This window comes from Diadema antillarum, unplaced genomic scaffold, assembly GCF_040938485.1.
Source record: "Diadema antillarum isolate AM-2024a unplaced genomic scaffold, OU_Dant_1.0 seq00001217_RagTag, whole genome shotgun sequence".
In the NCBI taxonomy this organism is placed as follows: Eukaryota; Metazoa; Echinodermata; class Echinoidea; order Diadematoida; family Diadematidae; genus Diadema; species Diadema antillarum.
The window spans coordinates 222,016-248,864 of NW_027272009.1; the positions used below are offsets into that span (position 1 = coordinate 222,016).

Genomic DNA, 26,849 nt, shown 5'->3' on the forward strand with positions numbered 1-26,849 from the left:
CTCTACCCTTTTCTTATATCTCTTTCTGTTATACATTCTCTTTCCTTATTCCATTTCATTTTTACTTAAGCTTTTTCTCTTTCTCTGTCACCACACATATGTCACTATCTTCCTTCAAGTTTTTATTTCTACATTACTGTTCTCACTTATCTCTTCCGATATTAAAGTTTTGCCCTTGTTTTGGCAAGGAGTTGCTCTACACGTCCTACACATCTCAAGGAATGAATGTAGGAAACTTTACTGTACTACCACATGTTGTTAATCTTTGCTTAGTGTCAACAACACAAAAGAGGTATGGTATCCCTCACTCAAAAAACACAAACAAAAAACCAACCAACCAAACAAAAAACAATTCAAACAAAAACCATTACCATGATCCAAACTGAACAGGGCCCCATTTCACAAAAGATGTTAGGATGGCAACTCTTGCTGAAATGGCAACTTCCAATAGCAACAGCCAATCAGGAAGCTGGATTCTTGTCGTTACTATGACAATTGCCATTCCAGCAAGAGTTGTTATCATACCAACTTTTTATGAAATGGGGCCCTGAAATCAGGCAATATTGCAGCGTCCAGTCAACACCTGAGGAGTGTTATAAATCTCATCTTGATGTCACAGCAAGATGTCTCAAGAAGAGAGAGCCCAGGAACTGAGAAGAGAAGCCATGGCAGGAGGTTGAAGTCCAGAACACCTCAATTTCTTGTTGCCAAACTTGGAAGCAGTTTGACCTCAGGTACAACTCATGTTATCCCGACATCAATTACCATCAATGGATTATATTTTGAAAAAACAACAACAACACTCTAAGAAGTGTGAACTGTGCATTACATCACACAGGGCTGCCAACACTGGAAACTAGTTGAGAGTGAGACTCCCATAGGCCAATGCAAAAATTTGGGAGTCAAAATGAGTGAGATCAATAGAAATGCATGCAAATGAAATAAAGTTTTAGAGTGAGAAAGGACCAAAATGAGTGAGTCTCACGCTCAATGCGTGAGAGTTGGCAGCCCTGCATCACAGTAACCTGTTGACATGCCAAGAGCCATTTATGCACAGCACACATTACAAACACTGGCATAGTAAAATATACTGGACACATGGCTGATAAAAGGTAATTTCTTCACACCCACAATGATGGTAAATGATACATTAGGTAGAAATGAATCCATTTTGTGAGTTTCTTCAACTATCAGAAACAAATCATTACTTATCATCATGCCCTGAATCCAACCTTGCACAAAAATATCACAGATCCTTAAATATATTTTGCCACACTACATTAAAAATGAGTAATGCTATGTGTCTGCTGAAAGAAGACAAACTTGAGGTACAATATGTGATTAACTGCTAAAATTATGTGAACACAAACAAATAACCAACTAACCAACCTGCTAAAATATTCCACTACCCAACACTAAGCCATCGTGTTGGCAAACACTGATAATGAAGCATCATTGGTGTTTCAAACTTCATTTAGTAAATCGAACAGTTATTGGTACTTTTCTTGAAAATGACCTTTCATAAATAAATTGTACATATCCAATGTACTGGGTATATTATCATCATATTGCAAAATATCAATGTGTGTTAATGTGACAGCATCACTTCTATGCAGATGACACTGAACATCACATTCTTTCCATTGGAATTCAAGAAGTGTCATAATCCTTTAGACTTTAATACATGTACCTCAGGTACAATGCCATGGCAACCTGGCTTAGAGATATCTGGCTTCACAAGACCAAGCCCAGCCCCATGAGGTTGAGCAGCCTGCTGGCTGCGTGTGGTTATCATGTTCAAATTTCATGGTAAATTTCTAAGATCTCTTGTGAGTGCACTCATTTTGCTCTTCCCTTTTGTTCCCATCTTTTCTGTCCTTGCAAAGTTAATCCCTCAGTTTCCTCTCATCATTCTTATAGGGCATGCTGTGAATTGAGTGAAAGCCATCTAAGTGGTGAGGTGTGATGACAATGACCCCATTACCCCCTTGTGTGCACACAAAACCCCATAGCCTTTTACACACTGTCCAAAGTCACTGGCAGAGGAAGAGTTAAGATATTGATTCTTGTCACAAGACAGACTACTAACAGTGGAATACACCTATTGAGTAAGGTGTTTTAGGTCTTCACAAGAAGCTTACCTGGCTCCATTGATAAAGTCAGAACAGAAAGAGGGAGCTAGACAGATAGACGGACAGACAGACAGACAGACAGACAGATAGACAGACAGACAGAAAGACAGAAAGACAGACAGGACAGAAAGTGGAGGAAGAGCAAGAGAATCTTGTGAAGAGAGAAAGAGATAGAGAAAGAAAGGGAAGGAGATCAAGAAAAGCCCTCAATTAGTGATGACCTCTAGCTTAAGCCCCAGTCAGTTACTCCTATGGGGAAGAATCCCTCTGTACATATACATTGTAACTGATTACCTTACCTGATCTTCATCTATGATTAACCATGGCATTAAGTCAAATTAACCAAATGATCACCACGCAGGCTCTTTCTATATCATGCAAGGCTCAAAATTACTGGTGGCCTGGTGGCCCAGGGCCACTCAAAATTGATGATGGACCACCAAATTTCCAAAAACACCGTCTTCTGGTAGCAAGTCAGGCACTTAAGATTCAAAGTGGATTGTTATGTTTCCTTTTATTTCGGGCTACCCGAATTCCACACTTAAAAGTCTTAGCAGCCTAAATGCGCCATGAGAGAAAACAGTTAGTGCTGAGCCCTGATTGTGTGTGTGTGTGAGTGTGTGTGTGTGTGAGAGAGTGGAAGGGGAAAGTGGATGGGATATTATGTGGGATTCAAACGTGAAGTCTGTCAAGTGGCTAGCATTCTGATGACAAACATTTCATTGCGTCAAATACCTACGGTACATTTGAACTTTATCTGAATGACAGTTATTCCCGTTTTGCCTCTCTATCCTTTCGCTGGCACTTGATTTGTGGCATACTCAGCTTGGGGTCTCCGGTGACTGAGTGGCGTGACAAAATATGATTGCCTTTAAAAGGGTCAACTGACAACATGAAGTACCTACTGCATGTCTATCAAAACGAGGTCTGATTGTTTTCGTTTTTGTTTTCCCTGATAGGATTTCAAACAAGAGTAAAACTATGAGCTGTCATCAGTGTTTGAAGCAGTACTATAATTATCATTTCTTTCTTGCAAGTCTGCTTACGGTAATAACAAATTTTGCTAGCAGTAAAGGTATGACAAGCAATTCAAGGTATTGTACACTTGACTAGTTACCTCTTCAGGACTTCTTTTTATGCTCAGAGGAAAAAAACAAAAGTGTTTTTGAATAACTGTACAACACTTCTGCTAGTTCAGTAAATCTCACGCATTCTGACATAAGTATGTTATTAGGCAAACACCTGAGCATGGAGAAATTCTTTCCCAGCACATATTATGAATCTCTACAGCTCTTGACTTCTGGTACACTGTCAGTTAACACTGTCCTCATCATCGACAGACTTGTGTATAGTAGATATACAATACCAGCTAAAATATGATAGCTCCACTGAATCCTTCAACATTGAGATAAAACAAAGTAAAGCGGAAATAACTTATTAAATAGGATACAACGATAAAAAAAGACAGCCAATACGCTGCCATGTTTTCCGCATGATGAAGCAATGTATAATGAGAAGATTTCAAATTCTAGTGATGTACACAATAAATAAGTGACACACATGCAATAATGCTACTAGTAGTTCATAGGAGAGGCAAAGATTGAATAACTACAATTTCTAGAGATAATATGATTTCAATAATTGATGGAAGGAAGTCTGGGGAATATGATCTTGGGGAACAGTTGGCTCATATTCCACTCTGTATGGAGTACTCAAGTGTGATGTCATAGTCATTCATCACCATGGAAACCAGTTCTAAACAACCTCACCTTGCCAGAGCATTTATGCGTGCACCTGGTTCTAACCCAAGGTGCAACAAAAGACTCTGACATCAGCATTTTGGTACTCAATGATCATCAAATAATCTATACATTCATTTGAAGTAATCATGCATTGTCAAAAAAACAAACAAACTGCAACCTTATCTTTGTGTCAGCCTAATCAAAGACTTCTCTAACAAAAATTCAAGGTGGACTTCTCATTTCCTGCCTATGCTGAGTTGCTCTAAGATGACTGAGAAACGGCTACACAACAACTCATACATTAGTACTGGGAAATACTGAATGGAATATAACGTGTGCATCTACCCAAACACAATGCTACAATGGCATGCAAAATGCACAAGGACAACTATCGCTGTTGCTGAAAACATTAAATGGAACAGAGCCAGTATGGCCACTCTGGTTTGGCTCGCAAAGTCATGAAGCATTCAACGTTCACATATTATGCAGAAAACTGGTTGAGAGGCAAAAGGGCTTTAGCTCCTTCCAGAGATGGGGGATTTACTGCCTTTAGGCCCTTCTACAGACAATACTGTTGGAATCAAAGCCATCCACATTCATTCAAATCACATAGTACATGTTATGCAGTTTAATATTTTATGCTGCATTCTCCCCACCACTATGCTGTGGATAAAATCAAAACTAAATGAATATATGCTGTTGATACAATCAATTATTGACAGAGTGAAGTTTCTGAAATATGATACATAATAGATATTTCTACAAAGATTGGATTTCAAGTGATGTGACCACACACATGATTACTACAACCTGGTGGGGAGGGGGGGGGGGAGCACTTTCACACTATTGCATCTGATTAAACCTTGGGGCTGAAATGGGAACATGCACACGAGGGAGGAAAAAAAATATCTTACTCTCTCTCTTTCATGCTCTCTACCTCTCTATCACGCTCTCTCTCATCTGCGATGGACACAGGAAATCAAGTCAGGCGCTGACCAATTGTCCGTACAGAAATACTGAGCAGAAATCTGATACTCCCGGGCAGGAAAAATTTTAAGTCCCTGTTAGGATACAAGTCCATTTACATGACAATCGCCGGAGACTGGGAGGTTTACAATTTGGGATTGATTTTCACCGCAAATGCTTTCGCTAGATTAAGCCTGGACAGCGTCAGGCTTGGTTACTACTAGAAGCAAGTTCTCGTGGACAAACACACTGGTGAGGCAGAATGCATTACTTAGCCTCCACGTCAGTAGATATGGAACAGCTTTAAATTTCATAAAAAGGGTGTTTCACATCACAAGGTCCATACAAAAAAAAAATGAATGGGATGTATATATGGTGACTAATATCGTATTAGAAAATACTGCAAAGCATTAAAGTGATAATCTTTTTTTTTCTGGTTTTGTTTGAGAGGAGAAAAGGATCACTAGAGCAAGACATTACTGCTGCTGTCAAGAAATGAATATCTGTGGCAAATTCCACTGAATTTCAAAACACTTGCATCTCAATGTAAGTAACCTTGCATCAACTCATCTATTAATCATCTAAGAGCCTTGTAAAATAAGCACAATTTGGCATAATATTCAGCTCTCAAAATTAGGCCATTGTCAAAGTACACAACCCTCTCTTGAAGCCTGAAAGTTTCAGGCTTCAAAAAGCACTGAAAACAACACATTTCATCATTTGTGTACCATCACAATTAAGAGCAAAACACGAATCTGCAGTGAGCAAATAATATATCTATGTACACATTCACTATACAGTCATATTCAATATGATATGTATATAAATTCTTTTCATTTTAAATAAGTATAATCCTTTTATTTTTTTTAACTCATCAGTGCTTACTATCTCAGACAGTGTCCATTTTCTGTTCCCATGGGAACCACCTTGCAGTGCACATAACAGCTTCGTCAATATATATCTTCATATCTTCCACGGATAGCGTGGTAGTGTGAACTGGGGCGGGGCTGGGAAGGGGTCCAACATGGACATCCTGCGTGTCATTGTATCGTGCAGTTTGCTTGTGTCTGGCAGCATACACAGCGGTCAGTCATCGGCCGCGGCGGGATTAGGTCCAGCTCTTCGTCGTCGGGCACCTCGTCCAATCGGAAGCCATCTTTCAGCAGCTGCTGCCGAAGATCCTGTGTTGTCTGCACATGGGAAGGGAAACAAATTGAATTAAGCACCTCACCACTATCAGCTTTTCCTTCCAAAATCATCACTAAAACATGATTTGACCAAAATGTCACCAACGAGGAACTCTAGTTCTCAGTAACTATCATGGTCAACCTTGTCAGAGAGTTCTAAGGTTAATGCTACATGTATGCAAGAAGTATAATTTATAGATGTCTTGCACACCATGGTACAACCAATGCAACAACAATTTTGATTGTTAAAACATAGGAAAAGAAACCTCTGTGAATAAATGCAGTGTGAAGAAGCAGTCTTTTAAAAAAGAAAGTATGGTGCTGTTTTAAAAAGTAAAAACAAAATGGTAGTAGGTAAGCATGTGAAAGAAACAATACCTTTAATTTAATTCAAATATCACCCTCCCACAATGAATTGGTTGATGGAATCTTTTATGTAAACACAATCATCTTTCACTGCAAACGTACAGAGTGAAAAAAAAAAACAGCTTGTTATCACATGACAAACACTATTCTTGCCTCCCCCTCCAAATCCCCCAAACAAACCCACCCAAAACAGAACATGTTTGAGGTATGGTCAAGCTTGATATCGCAGCTATCTACGTACTACAGTGGTCTTGGGACATGGCTTCCTCTCCTGTCTACAGTGACCACCTGCCAAAAGAGGTCATGTCAAAGCCATTTTTATTTTCTAATACTTGGCTGCTGTGGAGTTGAAAGACTGTCTTTTAAGACAGGACAACCAACTCAGCCTAACATGGCAATCATTTAGTCTTAGTAGCGTGAAAATTGATATATATGATGGAGACAATTACAGGCTATAATCATCTTCTGAATATTTCTGGAGATATTTACATGTATCTTCAGACCTTTGTGGGTAAACATACCTGCGAGGGAGTTGATGATAATGCCACGATGTCAAATTCATCCTCACTGAATGGACAGAAGAGAAAGGGAAGATAAAAAAAAGAAGCAAATATTACTTATTTTGCTGTTGGTACTTTTGCAAAATGACAGTAAAGTTTGCAGATGGAAATGACTCTCCTAAAAAGTGCTTTTCAAAATAATACTCTAAAAGTGAAAATTTTCGCGGTGTGGAAATTTTCACTCATTTCACACAACCAGAAGCTAGCGCGAAAGTAAAAGCATGCAAATATTTTGCATGCCATGTGTTCTAGTAATCAACGTCCTGATTCTGCAAAATGAAAAACACGCGAAATTCATCTTACGCAGCCAAGTGCAAAAAATTAGTCACACGAAATATCCACTTTTACAGTAGCTGCAAAAAGCATGACGTTTGCCTGAGCTATGAGATATCTTCAACTTGATGCAAATTACAGCTCAAGCAAGCCACCTGAAAAAAAAAAAGAATCTCACATCGCCACAACATTAATGAGATGACTAAATAACATAGGAGGAAAAAAAATATGATGCCTTTGGCATGCTTGGGGAAGAGGCATGAAAGGTATATTGACAAAGTCTCAAATTATCAAGTGGATACAGTTGTATGTGTGATAAATTGAATTGGGCACGTAAACGATAATATGACTCTATCCCCAGAGGGGAACATGGCCCAATGCTGTGGGCTGGACTAATGGATTCCCCTGAACCGGTCTAGTTCTGCTGAACAAACTGTGGTTATAACCCAGTGAGGGGGCCCCCAACATCTCTAATTCAGGCAACACAGGCAGTGGTTTAGAGATCTATAAACTTCTACTTTCTTTTCAGGGAGGAGTGTATCCAAAATCATGATTATACCATTGGTGATGAGGGTGAGAAATGGGTGCTTTGTTTCTTCTTTTTTTCATATTTCAGTTGAATCTGCAAACTTTCATACAGAATGTCAAAGGTTATGACCTTCATTAGGACCAACATCTTTAGGTTTTAACGCATATGAAGATTCAATGTCTCTTGATTAAAGAGGTTTTTTTTTGTGTGTGTGCACAGAACACATCGTTGAATACTTAAGTAAATCTTTCAACATGAATACATTATCAATCATTAATAGTAGGTAAACACACACAGTCTAAAGATGACTAACAGACAGTATAAGCTAATAGAGGGTGCAATCACAGGTTGATATACAGGGCAACCTTGAAGTGTTCACATGTTTTCACTTCTTGACTTAAGTTGCCTTTGTGAAGCTACCAACCCTCAGCACACAAAGTTGCTGAACAGATCCATGTTGATTGGGGAAATGCCCTTTCTTTCCTTTGCACGCTTTTGAATTTTGTTGTTTTTGTTGTTGTCAAGATGACTTCAATTCATTACCCCATGTATTATGAAGATAATTCAATGTCCTTGTGATATCAAATGTTTATAGGAGTAACATCGTGAAACAATTGCTTCTTTTCAGTATTTCATATATGATGCGGATAATCTTATCTATTCATTCAGTTTACAAACAAAATGGCCAGCACTTGCATAGTGCAGCTGATTTATACAGATGCATTTACTAAATGAGCAAATACAGTGGTTTTTGGTACTGAATATTTCTATTTCTGTCCAGAGACTTAAAATTATTTTTGACACGGTCAAGTAAAGCATTCATGGTAATAATATCATATTAATACAATGTACTTACGTAATATTCTATTTTGATACATGTAGAATATGTACAACATTTTGTATATTGCTTTTTTTTTGCATATGTTTTATACACTTATATTCTTTGCTGAAAGTGAAAAAAAAATAAATGAAATCAAAATGAAGTAAATACATGAAAACATCACACAAGGCAATATCAAGTTGAGAAAAAGTAAGAGAACACCTTCTCTATAATCTCCAGGGACTTAACTGCCGAAATAAAAAAGAAAAGAAAAGATATCTAAAAAGAGAAAGCTAATCTATTCTCAAATTTCACCAGGGAAATTACAGGGCATTTCTAACAAGTCTTGTCAGTGATATGAATTGGTATCAAATAATTCATGCAGAGAGAACACAACAGATTTTATCCACACAGTATTCATCGACAGCTCCCCAACGTGCAGGCATGCATCAGTCCCTGCCATGTATCCGCATCTTCTCTCCCGGACCATCGACATCTGCGGATCATACGTTATTCATATTGGAGGATTCCCTCGGATATCTGTGCGCATACAATTCAAAGCTGACATCAGGTGATTTAGTCTGCTAGTCTTGCCAACACCTGATAACTAGACCCTTTTCACAAAAGAAAAAAAAAAGGGCAATCATATACATTGCCTGACTAATAACATGTACGCACAGGGTCGGGATTATACAAGTGAGTCTTGAGTGGAATCCTATCAACTGCCTTTTGCACTTGTTTGCATACATACACTGGTACCTGCTTAGAGTTGGTCAAAAACAGGCAGGTAAACCAACATCTTCGTAGACTGAAATTCCTCTTTCCTATTCATATTTCCTATCCAAAGAAAGGTATTTTAGAGGGACACTTTAATGACCTTCCAAGGGTCAAAAAGGTGTGTCAAGCTGTGCAAAGTGCCCCTCATGCTGTTTTGTGTAGTCCTTACATCATGGGATACATGTATGTCTGTTTTTGGATGAGGACTTGCTCTCCGACAAGTCCAAACTGCTGACCTGGAAAAAAAACAAAAACAAAACAAAACCCCACCTCTACCAAACCATACCTGATTATGTAGAAAGTACAGCATCAGTCAAATATCACATCTGCAACCCTTCACCTCAAACCTCTTAACCATAACATCGCCAAACAAAAGTGAGCACAATGACGGCAGCCACTCCGCTTACGGGGCTTCTTGACGTTACCATGGTGATTAGAATAAACATAAGTCACCATAACCACACATCTTTTATGCAACAGGGTCCTGGGCACGTTTGATTGTTCTGCTGTCCTTAAGTCAATGACTAACTTGATTAAATGAATTTCTATTGACACACGACAAGGTAACTTGATGGAAGAGTCTGTGAGTCCAAAACTAACATTGGCCACGTGCAATACGATCTCCCGAGCTCCCGTGCTCGTTAGGCAAACAAATGGTAGCAACCTATCTCTCCATGGTCCACATGTTTCGTGAGGCTTGTTCGAAATGTCAGGTGTGATTACATGCTGCGTTGAATACCAAACCACATAGAGTAGCCCGCCTACACCCATCCACCAAAAATAGCCAAAAACAAGAACAAGAACAAAACTAAACTAAAAATTAACGTCATCATCATCATCATCATCATCATCGTCATCATCGTCATTATCATCATCATTTTCCTTATCATTGTAACTACTGGAATTGAGATGAGAGCCAATGGTCAGACAAGTATCAGCACATGACCATTTCTGTACTTACGGCTTTATTTCATTGCACTCTGCCGGTAAGAGAGAGGAGAGAGAGGGGAGGGATGGGGGGGGGGGGGGGGGGGGGGAGGGAGGATAAAGAATGCAAAAATCCACTATACCCTGTTCATTTATATACCACCTTGATGTTTTCCGGACTATAAATGACTGTGAAACAAACACCTTACATGCACACACACACACACTATTCACACACACACATACACACAAACAAACATACGGGGGTTACATACCAACATTCACCTCACACTGAAATGAGAACAGCCACTTTCTCACTGGAGACGTGGGGAGCAAATGAAATGCCACTGTTTATTCCGTAAAGTTTGGGATTGGATTACACCACTTGCGGTTCAATGTATATTTTGGGCTGGTTTGTTTTTCAGATTTCTTCCCCTGGTTTTTATGAGCGCTTCTCTGTCCGTGAAAGATCTCCTGACATAATGAAGGCATGATACCTGGGGTTTCCAACACTACTGAAAAAGGTGCAAAATACATGGTAGGAAAGACTACACAATTGTCAACTCATTTCTTTTGTGACATCAAATCGGTATCTTTTATATCATTTTGATATAAATTGTCCCCATCTAGATCATACAAAAAAAATGAAAATAAAAGCTTTATTAAAGACATTAAACACGATAATTAAGGCATTTTTTTCATTTATTCTTGTTTTTGTTCCTGCTCTACCATTACCGTCATCTGCTGTTGCTTATTATTCACTTTGCAAATATGAATTTGTTATGAGTATATGATTGCTGTAACTTTTATGTAAATTGCCCCAACCCAAGTATAAAAAGATCAACATTAAAAACATTATAGCAGATGCCAAATAAAAGAGTAAAGTATTCCATTTTTTTAATCAGTGAAACAACAAATACAAATCAGAACAGTTTCATTGATTTTACAAAGTAACATACAGTGCAATGATATCTCAAAAGCTTTTTTCAATTTCTATCATTATCTCTGATGCAAATAAAATCTACATTGGAATGGTGATGATCTTTACAGTAATGGTGAAGCTAGAAAATGAAATAAGATTAACAAGCCACAAAATAGACCCATTCACAGCAAAATGTATGCTGTCCAGATACATGATGCCATCTTTTCCAGATCAAAGCAACTTGACACTAATGGAGAACTCCACCCCATGCCCTTCCCCCTCCCCCACCCCGTCCCTACACCCCCACCTGTGCCCCGTTTCAGCCTCCGTGAATGATACCACCAGTCATCGTCTGCATTCATGAGATGCTGATCTAAATTAGATTATGTTCACTTGCCCATTCTTTCCCCGCAACTGTTTGACGCATGACTGTGTGATTATTGATGCAATGTTGTGACTTGCTCAGCATGATACAGAAATCTGTGCTCTGGAGTTGCTTTATGTGTTGCGAAGGAACCATGAGTACAAAAAGAAAAAAAGAAGGAGGGTGGGGTGGTGCTTCATTCCCCTTTCAAGCAAAACCTCCCAGAAACATAGCAATGAAAAGTTCTCTTGTTGGCTGACTTTCAACTATGCAAAGAAACACCATGATAAACTATTATCTTCAAACATAATTGAATGGACAGAAGGTAATGATAACATCAAACAGAGAAGGCAGTAGCCTTGCAATTTTCTGCATTTGACCCTCAATGCACATTTTTTCTTCAGTAAAACTGGTTGAAGTAATGACTGCTAATATGAGCAGTTCACCTTGTACTCCATATCCAAACAATCAAACAAAGCAAGCAAGCAAGCAATATAACAACAAACACAATGCCAACAACACACAAACATTGTCCCAACATTTTGGTTAGAAATATGGTCTTCATTCAAAATGTGTAATACTTGCATTTTTGTTTATTTTCTATTATGTTATTGGCAAGGAACAGTCACCCTAAGATCAACTTAGAAGATATTTTAAAACTGGTCTCATTCATGTCTCAGTTCCGCTGAATACATCTTCAGAAGATATGAATACAGTTATCAGCAAGCTACTGTACTCCAAACATCAGCTGCATTTATCATTTTAAGTAACAGCCTATACTAACATTTAAATTTTCTGTTTACTAGCAGTCAGTTGGCAACAATATTGTTCATATTGTTAAATTGTTAATGTTGTTGTTAATATTAATGCTATATGCTTAATCTCACTTGATCTGAATGCACCTACACAAAACCCTTTCTGATGAGTGAAACACTGCTTTTATGATAATCCATTGACTAAAAATAGGCATGTCATAAATCTAGACATTTATGAAATATCAAACATCTATTTCACTCATTCCCTATCAATGTTACTGTCGGAGAGGAAATTTTTGTGGTGCGGAAAAATCTGCACATTTTGCGCAACATGGAAAAAAGTAAAAAAATAAATATGTAGGAAGTTTGTGCTCTTTATAAGTAATATTATCCAGTATTTTTCGTTCCACGGAAATGAAAAAGGCGTGGAATTCATCTTACCTGGCCAAGCATGAAAAAATTACTCAGGCAAAAGTATCCGCTTTTACAGTATTTCAGTTTCTCTGTAATCTACACCTCAGTCTCAGTGTGAACAGGGTCAATAATAAATGAGATTAAAATAAACTACATCAGCTTTTCTGTGCCGCACGACCAACAAAAGAGTGGCACCAAAAGTATGGAGTACTGGAATTTTGAAATGCAAACCCTCTTCTCATTAAAGTGCTTTGCAAATCAAGTGAAAATGAATGACGTATCATTCATATATGATTTATAAATATAGAAACAGAAGGGCGTTATTGCAATTTTGGGGGCATATTGAGTTTTTTATTCATGTTGTAGAGCTCAATCTCCTCTACAATTTAGCGTCAATTTCAAATTGCTTTCATTTTCAGTAAATTGTTAAAAATCAAAACCACAAGGGTGTTATTTTATCCTATATTTAAAACAATGCTTATAAATATACCCACTTTTGAGTAAATAATCTTTTCAGTTCATGAAAGTTGATTGTTTTATTTTTATTTGCACTCAAATCTAAGAATGCGATAGCGCCCTTCTGGTTCTCAGCTGATACACAAACACATCAAACACACACACACACAAACACACATGAACACACACACACACACACACAAACACACATGAACACACACACACACACACACAAACACACAAACACACACACACAAACACACACACATACACACACATTGTATGGGTTAATGCTTGGGATATTATGAAGCAAACAGAGGAGAGTGTTTCTTGAGAAGAAAGCCACAAGGTGGTAAGAACCAAACTGATTGCATGGTTGCAGAGTTGAATGCCCATCGAAGAGAGCCTGATTACTCTCAGGACGTCAAGACAGAAGCAAGGGTCTACACAGTCAAATTCTGGCTTCTGCGTCATTCCAACACGCTCATATTGCTGTCAGTGCTGCTACTATTTTGAGGCAAATTGAATTCCCGCATCACACACCCACTTGTTGCCACATAGATCCCTGCTTCTGTCTATAACTCTAAAATATTCATATTTGTCCAAATCATATTTACCACGATATCCTGGAGCACCAAGTTACAAAATTTATAAAGCTATTGTTACCGAAGAACTCTGCCAATAAAAAAAAAAGTCTCAAATCATCCATGGAGCTTTCAAACCCGTACCCTGCTTTCAAAATTTAGGCAAGAATGAATGATGTCAAATTTGCAGTTTTATAAGAAATGAATCTGTATAGTGCACATGGATTATTCATATTGTGCAAAACAATACACCCTGGGCAGGTGGGAAATTCTCCTTTTTTTTTCCCCTCTGTATTCAGGTTTTGTTACAAGAGAATCCTTTGCCTCAGTAAACATGGAGCTCCATGGCGTCTGGTCAGGTTAGACTACACATATTTCCTGTCGTGTCCCACTATGGAATGCCTCACGGTACGTCATGGCCTACTACCTGTTGTCACGTTTTGTTGCGTTCACCTCGTTTTACTATGGCCTACTAAGTTTCTCATCAGTGTCATGACTGCACTGGCAAATTTTTTTGACAGTTTAAAAATCTGACACAGCATCCACAATCACAGCCTGTTATGTTTGCCCATCCCTTTGCCCCGCATTGTCTGATGTCAATCCTGTTTTGACCACAGCGTCCTCAAACATGATCCTGTAGCCACTGAAAACATGGTGTAAATGGAGTTTTATTGCAAAATGAGCTAATCGCCATTTTTAAACATTTCAAAGTAAGTCCATCCTCAGATAAAACAAAAATAAAACCTTTCCAGTAATACCTCACTTGTGAAATAAAAAGGAAAGAATATTGTAGAAGTTATGATTACAAACATTTTGTATTTTCTTTGTTTTTAGCAGCTTTACTCACAAATATCTCAACTTAACAAGAATGGAGTTGGCTTGTTTTGCGATAAAACTCTTCAAATGTAGCATTACGTTGAACTGAGTGCAAGGAATTCCAGTGATGAATGGGAAAGAGGACTCCAAGGAATTAGCTTCTAAGGAAAGGAATTAAAAAAAGAAATAAAGACCTGAAGAGAGGTGGAAAAGAAAGAACAAAACCAGAAAAACACTCATAGAGTGCAGACCCCGGCCAAGCAGCTCATTTCCACCCACACACGCATGCTGAAAATCGCCCACTTTCCCAATGTTGACGCCTTTTGTTTCAATAGGTCAGTAGCCTCCAGCCGAGTGGCGCCTTGGCCGAGCAGAGCAGATGCTTTAGAGCGTGTATGTGAACCTGAAACATGTGTCGCTTGAACTCCCACGTTCATTGACCCTATCAGCCAAAAGATTTAAAAAAAAAACCTTTAAAAATCCATAAAAATTTCTACATCAGTGCTGTAAATAAATCATCTGTTCCTTGTGTCATTATCATCTTTACCTGCAAGTTTCACTCAAATCCATTCACAAGTTTTTGAGTTATTTTGCAAACAGACAAACAACCAAACCAACGCCAATGAAAACTTTACCGCCTTCCTTGGCGGAGGTAATAAAGGAAGATATAGTAAGATACAATCTATTAGCATGAGAGGGTTGTATGGGGATAGATGAAATATATATCTACAATGTAGACAAAAAAGATGGACAGATAGATCAACAGACAGCACAAGAGAGTTATGTGCAGATAGCCAGTGTTTGCATGCAAGGGAAGTGGCTTTGGAGCTGTTAAGCCCCCAAACCATGCATACAGAAAATCTTTATTGAACAGACTTACACAAAAATATGGCACCGAGTGTGCACAAATCCCTTAATGGAATCTTGCCAGCACGTGTAAGTGTGATTTAAAGAACATTACCTGATACAAAGCCACTTCTGAAACTTCTCCACACAAAGAGCAAATGCCAAACGTCTCATACTAATCACCACTATTTGTCATGTGTCACAATGTTTCCCTTTTAGGGAGTTATGGAGATGCCTCCCATAATATACAGATGTAGGCCTTGTGTGTTGCTGTTGTTGTTTTTAGTGGGGGGAATAAATTGAAGGACTAATACAGCTTTTTTTTTTTTTTCCACAAAGGATACTGGTAAGACATCATGACAAAATACAATTAATTAAGTATTATGTCATCACTTATAATTTCATATATACACCAAACTATCATTTATAAATCAAAAGAAGATCAAAGCAGGACTGACATTCTTTGCAGATATCAAATAAAGAAAAAAACAAAACACAAATGTCCAAAGCATCAATACACACTGAAGACACAATCTGAGAGCAAATATTTTAAGACAAAACATTATTTTTGGTTAAAAATTGGGAAATGGCACATAGAAAGCAATGTATAAATAGAATTCGAGGGAAATCATGTTTTTCATTTAAGATTTTTAAAAAACTTCTCTTTCTGGATGAAGCCAATATGTTAAAAACTAAAGAGAAATAGATTGCCAGAATTGCTAGAGATTTCATGTGTGTAGGAAACAGTGACAGATTTAAAAGGATGGCAATCACATACTACACCTGACTGGAAGTAAGAATTTGAAGGCATCAAATCCTATCCTCTTGATAATTACCTAAATGTTACTGTTTCTTTCCAGTTTTCACAGTATCAGTCTTTACTTTAAAAAAAGTTCTGAATTGCAGGCACCTGAAACACACTCTCCTCAAGGAAGCCAATTCATTCAAGTCAATGCAGTAATGTGAGTATGAGTCATAATGTAGTATGCACACTGCATGTTCTGCTTCACGACATACATAGAAGGGTACTTCACTGGTCAGTCTGCATCAACTTCAACAGATTCATTAATATTCCATTGCTGACTGAAAAAAAAAATATGTATATCAATACATGACATACTTTATGGTATATCCCATTTCCCATGCAAATACTAAAGCCCAGTGAAACACACAGATTTGAATTGATTATACAGTAATTTAATCTACATGAGATATTGAGTATTATCCACTGATGCCTGCAATACTGTAAAAGTGGATATTCTATTTTTCGTGCTCAGCTGGGTAAGAAGAGTTTCGCATGTTTTTAATTCCACGGAATCAAGACATCAAATACTGGAACATTTGGCAAGCAAAAATGTTCGCATGCTTTTATTTTTGCATCAGTTTCTGGTTGTGCGAAATGCGTGAGAATTTGAACACCGCAAAAATTTCCACTTTTACAGCAGTATGTTTGGTCTGGGTCTCATTCCAATAACTAAAAGACAAAAAACAAAAACATACCTAGGAATAGCTATGGTTAATACATTGATGGTAACAGGACTGTCATGTTTGAACTCTAGTAATCATTCAATCAATGATTAAAACAAAAATTCTCAGGTAAAGAGTCTACTATGCATTCACCAAATTTGCTGCAAAAAAAAGAAAAGAAAAAAGGAATCTAAATTAATGATTGTTAGTTACACCAACAACTGTCTAAGATGGCATCCCAATATACCAACATCAGAGAGATGAGTATCGAAGGATAAGGGTCCTGCTGAAATCTGAACATCATGCATCGCTTATCATCAGCCCAGCGGCACATCAAAGACCTGACTTTAAATCCCCGGCAACGACATAGTTTTGACCCCGGTGATGACGGAGCCCCGGCTCTATTATCGCGCTCCCTTGACGGATCAGATAGGCTGAAGTGTACTCTACCGGTTCACCTGAACTCCAAGCACTGAATAAGTGATAAGACTCTTGCCCCTTGTGTGATGGTCTGTGAAGCAAATAACATCTTTAATCTTTCATTTTTTTCCCTTTTGTACAGTAAGCCTCACTCAACACCCAATATGCAAAGTGTGATATCACTTAATAGTCAAGAGAAAGTATACATACTGGACAAGAAGGTAAGACTGCTCTTTTCCTATTTATGCATTACGTAGGTCACATCCTATTGGGACAGACATTTTGAAAGGCTGCCGATACAAGAAGACACATTAGAAACATTATCAAATTTTACTTTATTTGCAATGGGTGTAATTTATACTGAACTGAGTAGGAATAGAAGCATACACTCCGCCAAAAAAGAAGTAAAGACAGATAGACAGATAGGAAGATATATAAATAGAAACATACATACATACATGTACATACATACATACATTGTGGGTATATATAGATAGATTGACAGAAAGAAAGAAAGATAGATAGATAGATAGATAAATAGATAAGATAGATAGATAGATAGATAGATAGATAGATAGATAGATAGATAGATAGATAAATAGATAGATAGACAGACAGATAGACAGATAGATAGATAGATAGATAGATAGATAGATAGATAAGATAGATAGATAGATAGATAGATAGATAGATAGATAGATAGATAGATAGATAGATAGATAGATAGATAGATAGATAGATAGATAGATAGATAGATAGATAGATATTATGAGAAAGCTATTACCATCTGCAATCAAACTTTACAACATAAAGTACAGCTCAGCAGAGTGCATGGGCTATCAGTGTTGGTTGAGGCTTCCAGCAGAATACTTACAAGATGCATTTTTGCCCTTGATGTGTTTATTTTTTGTGGTTCAACCGGTAATGGTCATCAAAAATGCAAACCTACTCTGTCCATTTCCCCCTGACCTATCCCAGCTCTCAGCAAGTTGCTCATTTCATTATGGTGCTTGGCCATGCGCAAAATTACAACTCATAAGCCGGACTTTGGACTGCAACCTGCATACCTTTCCCTGGCCCCAACCATGCAATTATCGTTGGCGTCACCACTAAAACTTGGATAAGAAGTTTAGCATCCGAAACTGAAATGAGTACATGAGCATATCTGCTTCATTAAAAACTGCAAAACAGAACAATATATGCACAGAAAACATTTCCTGAAAGTGGGAACACGGCACATTTTTTTAAAATTCTATGTGTGTAATCTAGTAGATATGTAAAATTTACACCAGAAGGCACTGCAAAGCGTGCCATGAGATTTTGCCTGTAAATATTTGAAGAATTTGAATGCCTAAACAGAGAAATGTACATTTTCAAAGTTTCTCAGCTCAGGTCATCATCAACTAGAAAAAAAAAACCCAGAAGAAATTAATCTTTTCAACGATACTACACTTCTTACATAACAAGATATATTCCTGAAGATATTACCTAAATTAACATGTATATTTTCTAATTATTTTCTTTGTTTTCCAGCAGCTTCAATCTCAAATATCGAAAGTCGATGAATATATATTCATTTTTGGATTATAAAGTCTCCATTCATTTTTTCCTCTTAAAATCAACTAATCTCCACTGTATCACATTCTCCTTTCATAGCTCTGAAATCTGTAAAATGGAATCATGTCTCTCTGGAAGTCGCTTTCCTTCAAGCTTCGCCCAATTCCTTTAATACTCTATTTACATGCCATTTTCTCTACATTTTCACATTACTCCAAGAGCAAGTCTCCTGTTTTGCCATTTTCTTTTTTTACCTTCTTGCTCCTAAAATTTATCCAAGCTCCACAGAGTGCCAAGGAAAGACCCATATACATCCACTCCCCACATACTACCTCTCAATTTTTCAATTTGACTAAGTACGTGCAGCACTAAGCCAAATAGGCCATCCAGAGCGTGTAATGTTTCGGCCGAAGCCCATTGGGTGCTTTCACCGAGCTAATCATGCGGCTGACTTCACTGAGTCTACAACTGTTTCAGAGCCGCGCGGCGACGGCGGCTGCGGGCATGCTCCCAACTTGTTCGCATGATTGAGCGTGGAAACATCTAGGCATACAAGAGGTTGGACCCTCCCGGGCACTGCTGAGCAAGGTAGATAGTTGAGTGATTCTTTTCCACACCCCGAAAATCATCTCACCTCACGAATGTACTGTCTTGCCTTAAAAAACAACAACTAAACCGCCAGTCAGTAATTTACCATGAAGTGGCACTATGGGAAAGAATTCTGGATTGAATGAAAGTAATTGCATTACCGGTATTTCAAACTTAAATTACCACCAAGCATCACAATCAGTGCACTGCAAAATAATGTCATGATGACAATGAAAAAAAAATGTATAACAACAACCACAAATATTGAAATGGCTTCATTGACCAAGAAAAGCCCCTTCAGTGTTGCCACTGTTCAATCATAAGCCCCAGATAATATTGTGATGAGAGGGTATCCAGTTTGTTTATCCCATACATTTTTATCCCACCACCCCATCATTGCCAGGTACCTATTTGCACACGTGAGAAGGTTGAGAAGGACAGTTTCAGGTTGAAATGTATAGTCCACCGACGTATGCGCTGAATACGGAATTGGAATTGGCATTACAAGACAATTAAAAAACTTCTATTACTTTTTGTGATAATACATATTCCCATTTGATATTTCATTTGTTGGTATTTTTCTTTTGTGTGTGTGTTCCATATAATACATACAATCAAAGTATATACATAAATTATAATTTTGCACAGAAGTATTCATATATACATATAATCTGCTGCAAATTTTATTCATTTGTTTGAACTTTGTTTAAAGTCCATATTGTTCAGTAGAGTAGGGTAATTTGCTTTTCAACTTTTCAAAACCAATTTGTATTAAACATATTCAAAACTTTAATAAGGCTGTCTGGAATAGAAGAAGAGACAAGAAAAAAAAGCATGTCAGGAAGTGGGTAAAAAGCCTGAAAGTTGAAAATTCTCTCTTCATCTCTCTCTTGGGGAGAGAGGAGGTGGTCATGATTGATTTCCTGACATTTTGTGGACATGATGAAGAGATTGGATCATGCAAATCCTCACCGATTTCCCCTGCCAGGGCTCGCGACAATGCATTTCATTTTCCCCCCTTTTATTTTTCCTGTGGTGATCCTCTCATAAATCATGCAGTCGCCATACATGGCACAGCCTGGCTAGCAGACACCTACTGTTCTCCACCCACATTGGCCAGGTAACTGAGAAATCTATGCATGCTAGATTTTGCTAAAATGCCCTCATGAGGAATACATGTATGGCAAGTCCTGGGAACAAGTAATGCCTCCCCCCCCCCCCCCCCCCCCCCATGATGAATAATCATGATTTTTCTCACAATATTTCATCCCCGGACAAATGGTATCTTCAGACTTATTGCATCGAAAACAAAACCATCATCATAGCAGCCACTAGGATCTATGCATCATATATGCAATTATGGTTAATGCATTCCCGACATGGCATTGTAACATCAATTTTGATCGACTCATGCACTTACCCAAGAGTGACACACTTTTGTGTGTGTGTGTGTGTGTGTGTGTGTGTATGTGTTTATGAAAAACAGCATGTCTTATTCCTGAATCTTGACAGATGTTAGTGAATATTTCAAACAGAATATGATTCTGCTAATGTCATAGCTAAAATATCATTCTCCATCCTATCTTGATCAACACATATCCCTTTTTTTATTTTCTCCATATTACTGCGCAATCATAAATGCACTGATTCATCACACAAGTGAGCATAAAGAATGCGCTAACTCTCTTAGCATTTTTGCATTGTTATGCTTTTACTGCGTATCTTGAAAAAAAGCCCCTGTATCTGTGAGATGGAATGCCATATCTTTGGCAAAGGATCCAATCCAAGTTTGCGAATGTAGTATCACTTGCAGAAACATTTATTGGAGATGACTTCACAAAAAAAACCCACCATCTAACAAATGATCATTTTAAGTTTCATGAAAATTAAGAAGTGAAAAGGAAAGTAATAACCTTTTTTTGTAAGTTATGCATTTTTGTACAGAGTTAATATGGTTGATTCAGTGATGATATGTATATGCATTGATGCTTCGTATAACTTGCACATACTAATTACAGTGACTGTGACCATGCAGGACCGCCAGAAGTGGAGGATGTGTGTTGCTGGCCTGCATACCAATGGAGGCACACCAAGTAAGTAATGTGACTGTGAGCAACATCACTGCTTTGCAAGAAACCTGAAAAACTGTGAAATTCTATAATTTACATACTCTCAGTGTTTCATCCTCAATTCTCCTCTACTTTTTAACCCTGTCTATGCCAAGGACCTTGGACAGTGTGTACAATGCTACGGGGTTTTCTGTGGCAGTGATCACTTAAAGGACTCAAAGGTTTCTGAGTCACCTTGAGCATGGTGTTGAGTTTCTGTTCTTTGGGGTGTAGCACAGCCAAAAGTGACACTACAGGCTGCAACTAACTTCTTGCTTTAATAGCTCCTGGCTAGACTCTAAAGCCCAGGCCTTTTTTGGCATTTGATGATTGAGGCATGATGTTTCGGGGACATCAATGACCAGACAATCTAAAGTGACCTTTATCGCAGACTGTCTAATCCTGTCCAAGTGATGAGGAGTGTGGATTTCATTGTACTAGTATCCCTAATACATTTCACTCGATGCACAAACATTCCACACACATCCATGTCTGCCATGACACAGACGAGCATCAGCCTGGAATGAGACTATTAAAAAGGATTGTGATTATTGCAGTTTATTCATGACCTTCGTCAGAATGAGCTCGAGCACTGGTGCCCTTTCGGTCCTACGTGTACCTACGACATAGTGCGCAAATGACTGCAGCAAACCATATTGCTGAAATACGCTCAGCACTAGTTACACAAAGACCATAAATAATGTAATGCCTTGGCTTCCATCAACCAGCCAGGCATTCGGAGCACTACGTGGGTGAAACAGAAAACACAATTTTCATGTGATTTTGAAGTACAGGTGTATCTCGATGAAATGATGTTACAATTTCGACAAAAGTAGGACACATCAAAAGTGAATCATCACACAACTATTATAATGCCGGGAAAGATAATCCAAGAATATCATAGATATCTATACATGTACATCGATAAGCTCTTTGATTCAATTCCATTTGTGTGGTGATTTGAATGCATGTCACCTGCAATGGGTGAAGACGACACCCAAAATAGATCTCGAGGAGAATAAGGTTGTGTCATTACTGGTCCCTCGCTCATTCACATGTATATCACCCACGGACACCCCCTCTCTCTTTCTACATATGTAACAATTTGAAATGAATCAGACCACTCTCTGGAAATGTCATGGCCTTGCACGGAGAGAGTAGATCTGGATTCAATGTGTGCCTTAAAGGGAAGCTTTTCAATGTATCTTTTCCTTAGTGCTCACAGACGGTGAAAATGACACTGCATATTATGGGTCACAAAAGATAAATAAGGGTCATAAAAAAAGGCAATACTTCTGATACCAAATAAAGGACGATCTAATTCAGCTAATCAGCCAGTTTTTCCTTGGGTAATGAAAACCCCTATTTAACCAGCACAGTGATGCAGAAATTATTACACACGGGGCTGAACATACACTGTGTACAGTAGTTTTATATGTGAATGCAATTCTGCTCAAAAACCTAATATTTCGTTTTCCTTCTGACAATGCACTGACATCAAGAAGAAACACTATTGCAACGATACAGTATTCACAATTGCCAATGAAAACACACACAGGTACACAGTGAATCCTCAATGCATATCCCCAGTAACCTTAAAGCTCATTGTGCACATTTTCTGCCTTAATCAATAAGATCCAAAGAATGTTTTGCTTGGATCTTTCCAATCCCCCTCCCCCCTCTCCCTTTTCCTCGATTCACTCTTATGCTCAGCATCCCTGTGACTTTGCTGCATCAGAAATGATTAATCAACGGCATGAGATGAAAGTCACATGATAATGACTTGATGGCAGCGACTAGCGACGTAACTAATTAGCAATCAGACGTGGTAATAGTTTGGGGCGTAGAAGCGCGGGCATCGTCAAAGAACAGCCGCACAATACCTGCACAATGGCTCATAGAGCCAATCTCTTTTCACGATACCTTACCTTGCATATGGCAAAAGGATCAACAATACCGTGCTCAACCTTCTTAATGGTGAATGATAACATTGTGGTTTTTGGTGCTTTTTTTCAATCAATAACTTCTTTTTATCAAGGTCCATACATGGATCTTAACACCATTTTGGGTACACACCACCTGCTCGTTTCAAGTACATATACAGATTGGTTACCTGGTTACGCCAATAGGTACCGGTACACTTGGATCCTATGTCTCTTAGCTTGAATTGCTATCTGGCATGTAGTGACACATAAACATGTCAACTGTTAACAGACCACTCAGGGGGTCATAAAATGGCAGTCTCATAACACGCTCCCTTCAATGCAGAATGCAAAGACACTAACTCGTCCACCTTTGGTGGGGGATCTCCGGTTTAGTTGCCATTTTCTCAAAATCTTCTGCTCTCCTGCTTGAGTTTAAATTCCCCCAGCTCTAGCTGTGTGTTTAGCGCTTAAGATTTTCTATTTCTTTTACCTTTTTCATTAAAAATATAGCTTTCTCCCGTCAAATCTTACTTTTGTCATACATCTTCAAAAATGAGGCTAAGATTGCGCCAGCGAGCACTGCAATCTTAGAGCTTCCACTAGAGCTGCGACAGTGGGCCCTGAACTCCGGCCACAAGGGATGCAAGCTTGACACTGATGATGTGCACATATTGTGTGCATGTATAGGGCATTCATGTTTGAGTCTCTGGTTTGCTTGGGGTCCAGGTGGAAGAATATCCCCGTTTGAGAGATTCTTGGGGTTGGAATCACGCAGCATGTAAAAGTCAACACAAAGCAAAAACAGGGACTGAAAGTCATTGTACATAAACCTATCTCATAAAGAACAATGTACAAACCATAAAACTATTGATGCTCATGATTACGAACATATCTGGAAATGTGGCACCCTTGACTGGGAGACAGTAAAAAGAACATTAACCTCGTATAACAACCCAACCAATTTATCCCACGTCAAAGGTTTCATTTTCAGGAGGCAGAACAGCAACTGGTATTGATAGTGTCCATGTGTGGAGGAATGAAACCATAGCATCACATAGCATCACATTGTTGCAGAGGCAAAAAAAAAAAAAACAACCTATAAAAAGAGCATGTAATTTGCTAATGAATGACTAATAAATGACTAGAGCCAATTACCAGATGAAAATGATGCGTATGTCAACATAGCGTGGCCTTGTCGTTCTCTTTACTTGGAACAAATAACTTACGGATTGGCACTAATCTAGTGACACATGTGCAAAGCAAATAAAATTCTAGCCACACATGTGCAATACAAATGCCATCAATGTCACCATCTTCACATCTAAGTCAGATAACATTTTGTCTAGATAACAAACATTCAGATAAAGATCAGTAAAAGACTAGATTGTTCCTCCTACCACATGTTGATACAATGTTCGGGTAAGTAAAATTACTCGGCCTCACAATGGCAGGGCGCTGAATGTCAAGACACACAAGTTTGGCTGAGCAGACATCATTTTTGTCCATGACATAATAGATTACATGTAAAATCAAAGAGTTTTAATCAAAGTCTTGAATTCTATGCGTTGAAGACAGAAATTCTACTGATGTCATGAAGTTTGAGATACAATTCTCTTCTTCAAAACACAGTCGAGATACTGCAAGAGTGCCGTCAGTTTTGTGTTATGCATACCTGGATAATTTCATCAGGAAAGAACGAGAAAAGACTAACACAGTCTTTGGATTTAATATCATTCTATTCAAATGAAGGTAACATTGTCACAGTCTACTGTAAAACACTATATTTTATGGAATTTTTGCGAATTGGAGCTGACGGCCTTTTTCGCGGCATTAAAGTTTCATGAGTTGCCGATAACATTCAATGCATATAGTGTAGACAAGAACTTTCGCGTGCATTTTAAGTTTGCGAATCTTGACTCACAAAATTAACCTGTTGAGGACAAGTCCCGAGTATACATGTACTCGGGCAGGAGTCTATGGGGCATGCGTGTTGTAGCAAAATTAGTCCATCCTCAACAGATTAAAATGCACGTGAACGTTCCTCGTTTTACAGGATGTGACCTGGACAGCGTTTACTAGACAATAAAATTCTCCCAAAAGAGAGTATCTTTTAGTGCACAGGCTATGAAGTAAAAGGTTTGTTGACTCAACTATAGGCCAAAGAGACATCTTCAACAGGAGGTTCTGGCATAGTTGTAAACCAACTGAATGGGCAAACCTTTGTTTCTTACAAAGCCGACAGAAACTGAAATTACTATACTGACATGTCTGGAATTTAGGCTAACATGGGAGTCGGGCATCTATTACCTACGTCTGTACTGTGTGTCACAGTGACCTCCTATTTGTGGGGGGATCGTATTTTCGCAAGGCGATTATTACTGCAGATAAGCAATTATGGAGGGCTCTTCAGCACGCATCGCCATAGCAATGCACTCTCGGAGGGCTCCCTTGCCGCTACGACCTGGGATACTCGGAGGAGGAGGAAGGGGAATAGAGTCACTGTCACCCCTTGAGGGCAGGCTCCTCTCTTGGACATTAAGAGCCAGGTGGCGTGATCACCCCAGGGTGCGCATGCCACGAAGAGGCTCGAGAAAGAAAGAAAGAAACAACAAGTGCAGCCAGGCGAGGGCGCCAAACACTGCATGTGATAGACAAAATTCATTATCTTACATGCAATAGGCATATGGACTAACACGTGTGGGGTTCTTCACTCCTCCGCATTGATCAAACATCTTCCCCAAGTTCAAAGTCTCTCAGCCCTGTGTGAGAGAAATTTTATTCATTTGTGCATCAGCAGAGATGTGGGTTAAGATATACAGCACACAGTCGGTACTACTGTAACGGTACACTGCACTTTTCCCTCCCAATCTATGGTGTCAAAGGCAGGTGTCTCCTCCTGTCTAGTAAGCAATAGATGTTGCACAGCAACCCAGCAAAAGACTGTACTCCAAAGAGACCTATAAGTACTTTACTAATACTTCTACAAAAGGCAATGTACTTCTCTACATCTTGGGGACTAAAAAGGTACCTGTTTTTTTTCCCTGTGACATCCTATGTCATTGATTTTTCTTGGCACTTGTATGAAAGAATTGTGAGGCTTACACATAGATATGGAAATAAGCTCAAAGAAACAGAAAAATTTACTTGTGCTTCAGCGATCACATAATCTCAAAGCAGACACAATAATTCAATCTTTGTAATTTTAACTGAAAGATTTTTTGCTAGTTAGTGCTGAAATACTAACAATGAAAATATTCATGATAAACATTATCATCATGATAAAACTAATACTAATAATGATAATAATAAAACGTATTAATATTATCATAACCATTATTATTATCATTT

The 26,849-nt window shown here is 38.4% G+C and overlaps 1 protein-coding gene across 2 annotated transcripts in view; it reads right to left on the minus strand.

Annotated features, from left to right (window-relative positions):
- Nucleotides 1-5,723: 5,723 nt before the first annotated feature.
- LOC139744894 (protein FAM219A-like) overlaps nucleotides 5,724-26,849 on the minus strand; it is a 125,926-nt gene continuing 104,800 nt past the window's right edge. For both annotated transcript variants that reach the window (XM_071655306.1, XM_071655305.1), the window contains 2 exons: nucleotides 6,915-6,960; nucleotides 5,724-6,030 (listed from right to left, as the gene is read on the minus strand). In XM_071655306.1, coding sequence (XP_071511407.1) covers nucleotides 5,881-6,030; nucleotides 6,915-6,960 — 196 coding nt within the window. In that variant the 3' untranslated portion in view covers nucleotides 5,724-5,880. The remainder of the gene's footprint in view (nucleotides 6,031-6,914; nucleotides 6,961-26,849) is intronic.